The sequence below is a fragment of the Diabrotica virgifera genome, chromosome 5, assembly GCF_917563875.1.
Source record: "Diabrotica virgifera virgifera chromosome 5, PGI_DIABVI_V3a".
NCBI lineage: Eukaryota > Metazoa > Arthropoda > Insecta > Coleoptera > Chrysomelidae > Diabrotica > Diabrotica virgifera.
In genome coordinates, this window is record NC_065447.1 from 24,397,713 (window position 1) to 24,406,699 (window position 8,987).

The 8,987-nt window shown below is 32.6% G+C and overlaps 1 protein-coding gene across 1 annotated transcript in view; it reads right to left on the bottom strand.

The window, feature by feature from the left end:
* Positions 1–6,744, bottom strand: part of LOC114329718 (gamma-aminobutyric acid receptor subunit beta-like) — a 46,651-nt gene extending 39,907 nt beyond the window's left edge. Inside the window, exons 1-2 of the mRNA XM_028278900.2 lie at positions 6,298–6,744; positions 2,876–2,976 (exon numbers count right to left, since the gene is read on the bottom strand). Coding sequence (XP_028134701.1) covers positions 2,876–2,976; positions 6,298–6,335 — 139 coding nt within the window. The 5' untranslated portion in view covers positions 6,336–6,744. The remainder of the gene's footprint in view (positions 1–2,875; positions 2,977–6,297) is intronic.
* Between the last annotated feature and the right edge of the window lie 2,243 nt (positions 6,745–8,987).

The window sequence follows — 8,987 nt, forward strand, 5'->3', positions numbered from 1 at the left end:
TTAAAAAGTACATTTTTAAGGCACTCGCACTCATGTGAATTGCAGAACTCGCTATCGCTCATTCTGCAAACTTTCACATGCGTGCCTTAAACGTGTACTTTTAACACTTACATCATAAATAACTATTTTTACATATATAAGGTGTAACAAAAATACAGGTCATAAATTTAATCACATATTCTGGGAACAAAAATAGTTCCATTGAACCTAACTTACCTTAGTACAAATGTGCACATAAAAAAAGTTACAGCCCTTTGAAGTTACAAAATGAAAATCGATTTTTTCCAATATATCGAAAACTATTGGAGATTTTTTATTGAAAATGAACATGTGGCATTCTTATGGCAGTAGTATATTAAGAAAAAATTATAGTGAAATTTAGACACCCCATAAAAATTTTATGGGGGTTTTGTTCCTTTAAACCCCCCAAACTTTTGTGTACGTTCCAATTTAATTATTATTGTAGTACCATTAGTTAAACACAATGCTTTAAAAACTTCTTTGCCTCTTAGTACTTTTTCGGAAAGTCAGTATTTATCGAGATACTTTGCATATTTGTCAAATCCACCACATATTTGTATATGGCTAAGTACGATTATGGAGACTTGATAATAATAGGAAAATTTATTTATGATTTACATTTTTAGGTATATTTTGAACCATATTAAAAAAGAAGTCACATCTCGATAAAATGTGCCTTATCGAAAAAATACAAAGAAGCAAAAAAGTTTTAAAAACACTGTGTTTAAGTAATGGTATCGCAGTAATAGTTTAATTAGAACGTACACAACTATTTGGGAGGTTTAAAGGAACAAAACCCCCATAAAATCTTTATGTAAACATATTAGAAAAGAAGCCGCAACTCGATAAAAACTGCCTTATCGAAAAAATACTAAGAACCAAATAAGTTTTAAAAATATTGAATTTAACTAATAGTATCACAATAATAATTTAATTGGAACGTACACAAAAGTTTGGGTGGGTTTAAGGGAACAAAACCCCCATAACATTTTTATGGGGTTCACAAATTTCACTATAATTTTTCTTTAAGATATTCCTCCCATAAAAATGCCACATGTCCATTTTTAATAAAAAATCTCTAATAGTTTTCGATATATTGGAAAAAATCGATTTTCATTTTGTAACTTCAAAGGGCTGTAACTTTTTTTATGTGCATATTTGTACTAAGGTAAGTTAGGTTCATTCGAACTATTTTTGGTCCCAGAATAGGTGATTTAATTTGATTTAATTTATGACTTGTATTTTTGTTAAACCCTGTATATATGCATATAAATATGTATGCATATTAATAACACAATTTTAAAACGTTTTTATGATTCAATTAAATTGTAGCATACATCACAATAATTTTGGTCTATTTTTGTTTTTATATTTTGCCCTAATTACCTGAACAGTATAATACCCTAAAGGCAAATTCTGTCTATAATATCTAAACTATTTGAAGGTTCTCCCCGACACATCCCTTCCTGTCACTATTCTCTTTGAACAGCTTTGCCCTTAGGTCCCTCATGCGGAACATGAAATGCCATTTTGTGTCTAAGGAAATATTTAAGTGTTCATATATTATTTATTGTCGGTATTTACTGCTTAAATTTAAAGATATGTCTAATACTAACTTTATTAAAATTTACGGGATGTTTAATTATTTCTTAAACTACAATCTAAAAATATAAAATAGCTTCAGAACAACATTAAAAATGTAAAAGATCACATTATCTATTACTTGGAAATAAATAAGAAATTCTAATTAAAAGTAAGCCTATCAAGGAAACTAGGTGAACGTGAACAATCAAATTCATTCTAGGATAAAGCAGAAATAGTACTACATATTTAAACAAAAAGAGTAGCTAGAGAACAGTGGATGGCTCAATAAATACTGGTTCTAATGGAATGTCGAAGTCCTAACCATGAAAATAAATCAATTAAATCGGAGAAAAATAATACAAGCTTAAAAGTCATCGCTTAAAAACCTTGTAAAAGTATAAAGAACTTTCAGGGAAATACCTAATCTCGATATGAATTAAATAACTGCGTTGTTAATGCCTTTCTGGTCCAAATCAATTAAAACTTTATTTCTTGTTTAAATACATTATATTTACAATCCACACCATCAATGACTAACCATAACAACGTGTTTACAATAACAGAAACGACCTACCTTTACATTAATTAAATACTAACTACAATAATAATAATCTATATCATGGGACGTTAACTTATATATCGTTTAACCAAGGGGTTCTCAATATGTGGTACATGTGCCACTGGTGGTACATATCAATATGTGTGGTGGTACACAAATCGCAAAAACACATCCAAAATCCAGAATTTTTTTAGTTAATTAGATTACCTACCTCTATAGGTATTTCAGTTAGGTGGTACCAAAAATATTTATAAGACTTTTGTGGTACATGACTCAAAAACATTGAAAACCACTGGTTTAACATATTGCTACATCACGCGCTGCTTTGGTCATGGTCGATCGAGTGTATTATGTACTTTGGTTATTAATTTTCAATAAAAACATCTTTTATACAGAGTGTTATTATATTAACACAGATAAAACTAAAAAAAGTGGATCCCAAATCCTGGGATCCTATATATTAAGATCAGAAGCAGAAAAATCTATGAAATAGGCAAAGAGTAATAAAATAGGCGGATCTAGGTAACAAAATTATTGCGAACTACTAGAAAGTGTGGGCATAAATCAATCATAACGCTGTTGCCAAAGAAGGAAAATCCATTTCAATTTAGCGACTGTGTACCGATACACGCAATTACTTACATGTAGTTTGAATCAAATGATAAATATAAAAGTAACTTAAACAATCGAATAACTGGGTAATTGACTTACCTCCAAAATTAGGTCTAAGTCTGTTGTCATATCCTTTTAATAGCTCTGTAATTGTTTGAGTAACGCTGGATAAACGGGCAGTGGATGTGTCGCTGTCAATTCTAGAAATAAACAAAATAAGATTCAAATATTAAATTAAAAAAATAAAATTCTTTATCTAAGCAGCAGACTTTGACATCGTCTACATACATGATAAAAAAATGAAATGGAGATGGGCAGGTCATGTGGCAAGGACACCGAACGACCGATGGGCTAGAAGATTATTGGAATGGCGACCGCAGGCGGACAAACAAAGCAGAGGCGACCAACAACGTGCTGGAGTGTCGATGTAAAGAGAGCTGACGGGAACTGGATGATGTAGCTCAAGATAGGGAGACATGGAGAAACTTAGAGGAGGCCTACGTTCAGCAGTGGACGAAAGCGGCTAGATGATGATGACCTACATGATAAAACAGCTGGAAGAATAATGTGGAAGCTAGGATTTGGAAATTAAGTATGATAAAATGCAATAGTGGAAACACTGCAAAAGACCTGGAGGTTAATAATGACTTTGTAAAACAACCAAATGGTTGTTAGCTCACAGACGTAGATGACAAATAAAATAATGGAAAACAGAATAAATGCAATGGAAATGATATTTTGAAGGAGAAGCTGCAGATTAACGCTAATGGAGAAAGTGCAAAATGAACGAATTAGAGATGTGAAGGAAACAATAAATGACAAAATAGAAAAAAGAAAGTTATTCTGGTAGAGACCTATGCGAATGATGGACGGGACAAATGTACCGGCTGATAACTGAAAGAAATGGAGATCAGAGAGAAGGAAAAAATAAGGAAGAAGCTGCAGATTAACGCTGATGGAGAAAGTGCAAAATGAACGAATTAGAAATGTGAAGGAAACAATAAATGACAAAATAGAAAAACGAAAGTTACTCTGGTAGAGACCTATGCGAATGATGGACGAGACAAAAGTACCGCTGATAACTGGAAGAAATGGAGATCAAAGAGAAGGAAAAAAGGAGGATGTCCTTGATTATAGGTTTTCGAGAGAAGTCTAAGCGACCAGGATTGCTATGATCGGAAAAGACAGAAACTTAGATATTAGAGACGGAGATAGAATACCGATAATAAACCACTTACACCTCTTTGTAATAGTGGTAATACCATAAATTCTTATAGTAAAAGGTCAAAATTTTCAATAAGTAATACATTTGCAAATAATAATGACATGTTTAAAAAGAACAGATGTATTTTTAAATAAATTATATTTTGATATAAATAGTCAATTTACAAATGTGCCATTACGTCATACTTAATGAAAATGTCCAAAACAAAATTAAAAAATGATAACACATTGACTACTAGAACAGGAGTAAATGTATCAGCTATAATGGAGATATTGACATTATGTACCGACAATACCTGTTTTTAGCTAAATAATGAATTACATAAACAAAATTTTGGTGTAGCAATGGGCTCTGCTTTATCTCCGTTATTAGAGAATATATTTGTGGAATACATATTTCAAAACAAATATTAGTTCTAAATAAAATTTAAAACCCACAGTATGCTGGACATATTATATGGCAGTATGGTAGATGCTATATGGCTTCACAAATCAAAGTAGAGAAAATAACATTTACCATAAAAAAGGAGTATAATAGTATAATAACAAACTACTTTTCCTGGATGTTTTAATTTTAAAGAAGAATACTCGATATGATTCTCATATGTAAAGATAATCAACATAAACCAACATATCTAAATTATTTTTTTAATAAAAATACTTTAAAAATAAGGAATTTTACAGAATACAGAAAATGGAAGGGAACAATACCGAGCGGGATCCTATGACAAATTAAATATAGAATACGATGCAGGAAAATACCAACAATTTGAACAAAAACAAGAAAAATTTCAAAGGGGAGCAAATAAATTCAACATTTCAACAACATTCAAAATAATAAACACATTGAGATCTATTTTAACTAAAACTAAACTTAATAAAGAACAAGAAAGGACAAAGGATTGCATTTATAAAATAACTTATCAATGCGAACACTGTTATTTAGGTGAAACATCAAGACCATTAAATGTTAGAATAAGTGAACATCAACCTACTGATAAATCTACAGAATCATAAAAAATTTGGAGGTATTAAGAAATTATATAAGAGTGAAAAAAGAAGAAGGGACAAGCTATCAAATGGTATAATAAATTTACAGCTCCCTATAACTTATAACACTGTTACAGAAAAACGTTCATATGTTACAGAAAAATCTACTTTCATTATCGAATACAGGCAAAGATAAATGGAAAACTAACGCAGTTTTTACTAGTACAAATCTGAGTCAGACAAGGTGACTCATTAAGCCCACTGCTTTTTAATATAATAATGGACGAAATAATAGAAGCAGTACGTTAGGGTCCTGGTTACAGAATGGGAACAAAGAAATTTAAATATTATCTTATGCAGACGACACCGCATTAATCGCCGAGACAGAAGACGATCTCCAAAGATTAACACTCATCTTTAATACAACAGCCAAGAAATACCAGCAAAAATCAGCAAAAAAACCAAATGTATGACAACATCTAAATACCCACTACGATGTAAAATCGAAATTGATGGGAAATAATAAAGCAGGAAGCAAGGTTTAGATATCTGGGAATACATATAACCAGTTACGTTGAAAAGGTAGTACGACAACAAAGCTTAAAAGCAAGTAAAGCGGCGAAATCTCTTAATGACACAATCTGGAAGAACAAACACCTAAGACAAGACACAAAAGCAAAAATCTATAAAGCAGCAATTAGACCTATATTGACATACTCGGCGGAGACAAGACCTGACACATCTAAAACGAGACGACTACTAGAAACAACAGAGATGAAAATACTCCGACGAATATCAGGAAAAAGTCTGTTGGATAGGGAGAAACGCGAAAACATAAGAAGATCATGCAATGTAGAAGACATAAATGGATGGGTGACAAAACGGAAACAGAAGTGGAACGAACACATTAGGTAGTAGAATGGCAGAGGATATGATAGTACGAATATCACGACATAAGTCACCAAATGGACGAAGAATTATTGGCAGACCAAGAAAAAGATAGTAAGATAACTTAAACAATTTAAAAGGCTAATATTGAAGAAGAAACAGGCTTTAAATCCTACATACAAGAAGGAAGAAGAAGAAGAAGAAAAACGTTGTTAATGGCTGATTGTCTTGATTAACGCTTATTTGGAATAATTTGAAACTTCATCAAACTGGACACATTGAAATTTTAATTTTACAAAAGCATTAAGTATGTACATTGTAAATAAATGTATAGAGAGAATATAACATGCTTATTGGTGCTAAAACTACAAGTTCCAAAGGTGAAGGGAACAAAAAGATATAGCAAAGCTCTCACTTACCCATTAACTGTAAAAATAATAAAATAATACACAATCATTTTGATCTCACTCGTAATAGGTTACTTTTCTACTCTAAATTAGTAAAATATTTATATACAAAAGTTTAAAAATTTTGGTCAGGCGTACATGCTGTAATATACGACATATTGTTCCAAGTCTTTGATATGATAATAAACCATTAAAATCATACTTTAAAACTACTGAAAATATATTTCAAGAAAGTTTGTACTTTCAGTAAACTGTCGCTAATGATAACTTTCATTTTTTGCACTTATTAACAGAGCAAGATTAAGCCGCACTAAAAAATCTTTTAAATAAATTTATAGAGCAAATTAGGGCAAACTTTGAGCAGTTGTTTAGAGCTAACCGCAGTCCGTCTTAACATTACGCGCACTCTTCTTCGCTCAAACTTTGAGTAGGTGCATTTGGAACGCTGATAAATTTACAGATAGGGTGCAATTCAAAGGACAGTAAACTGTACTACATTCTTGCGAGTTTATCAAAAGTGATTGTTGAGCAGGGCGCATGCTCCTCGCTCCTTGTTTACCTCCCTTATTTCGTTCGTCGAGCGCTTTGCCACGGCTTCAAAGCCGATACAAAATAAATTGGAATACTTATGCACTTGATTAACATTTTCGTGGGGTAGTTTTATAGTTTTTGGGTGGAAAAGGATTTGTACAAAGAAAAAAGGTCAGAGCATTCCTTTTACACGAAACGTTTATTTAAATAAACAGTTATTGCTGACAGTGAACTCTAAAAAGCCATTTAATTTGAAAAACATACTTTATCAGATATTCTTTTAAGAGGACCAGAAAATGTACACTTTCTGGATAATTTTTTGTCCAGAAAATACCGTTTTCCGGTCAAGACCGGAAAGTAAACGTGAGGGACCGACAGAAGCTTTTTTCTATGGATACTATACAATGTGCAACTTCTCTCACTACTTACATACATTCAAAACGAACAATTTCTCACGCAGTGAAAAAAGTCGGCAATTGCAGTGAGAAATATTTGGTAAATAATGGTTTCAGGGTTTTTTCCAGGAATATTTTGAACAGGGTAGGGGATGTGGAGCAGCACTATAGCAGTCCCTGTATCGTCTTAAATGGATTGCATATTCGTCTTTCTCTGGTGGCATAATCAGGATGTTATGGTATACATTATACTCTCTAAAGCTGCCGAATTTCCAGCAGACCTCTCAGCCAAACTTGATTGCAGTTGTTTCATCTTGATCCCTTCTTTAAATTTTACTCCCATTAAAGATACGAAACACTCGCCTCAGGTTCCATCAACTGACCATATTACGTTGTCAACAACTCTCAAACTTAAATACTCACGTACAAAATTCCATAAAATTTTTAAAATTAACAATCTCTTTGGATCGAGATCGAGTAAGTCTCTTCCTAACGAAAATGCGGCAAACTGATGCAGAGAATCAAGCTCGTATTTGCCAATAACACAAGCTTTATCAAATTATCTAAGTCCCAATACCATTCCCAAAATGTACAAAAAGGCATAGATACAATAGGGAACTTGCATTATACTTTTAATTAGAAAAATATTTTTCACAACAGAACATAATTTAAAATATTTATTTATTTAACCTGCTCTACAGGCCTTGGAGGCCTAGGGCTGTACAACTTAACAATAACAATTTTACATAATACAAATGACAATATGTACTAATGTCTTATATTTGTTATATAATTTGATTTAATGTCTATGTAAAAATTGTTGCACTATGTTTCTCCACTGTATCCTGTTTTTCGCTTTCTCTTTCCAGTCTGTAATTTCCATCGATCCTATATCTTCTTGAAACTTTTCGTGCCATCTTTTTCTTGGTCTACCTCTTCTCCTTGTCCCAAATGGTCTTCTTAGTAGTATCTTCTTTGGCATTCTTGACCTATCCATCCTCTCGACATGACCTGCCCACCTGATTCTTTGTGCCTTTGTGTATCTTGTTATAGTTGGTTCCTTGTAAAGCATCCTCAATTCTTGATTAGTCCTTCTTTGCCAACCATCTGCCGTATTTTTTCCCCCGAAAATAGTCCTCAGTACCTTGCGTTCCCATCTCTCTATCATTTCTTCTTCTGTTTTGTTTAGTACCCATGTTTCACATCCGTAGGTGACTGTTGCTCTTATTACCGTTTGGTATATTCTAATTTTCGTCTTTCTTAATACGTAATTTGACTTTATTAATTTTTTTAAACTGCCGACCTTTCGGTTAGCTTTAGCTATCCTGTGCTTTAGTTCGTTTTGCTCGTGTCCTTTTTCATCTATAATGGCACCTAGATATGTAAAGTGATTTACTCGTTTAAATTTATATTCTTTTCCATCGAACGCTGTTAACTTTAGCATATCTACAGGTTCTCTTTCTGTGTTGCCTAGCACCATATACTTCGTCTTTTCTTCATTTATTTCTAGGCCGAATTTTTTTGCCTCTCTGACTAATCTTCTCATGATTTTCTTTAATTCGGTATTAGTTTTTGCTAGCAGTGCAAGGTCGTCGGCGTAGGCCATGCATTGATGTTCGTTACGGTAGATCGTTTCTTGTGTTTCTATTCTGCTGTTCCTTACAATTGTTTCCAAAACTAGGTTAAATAACACAGTTGAAAGAGGGTCACCTTGTCTAAGTCCTTTTTTGACTATAAACTCTTCCGATTTGTGACTGTTCCACACTATTTCGTTAG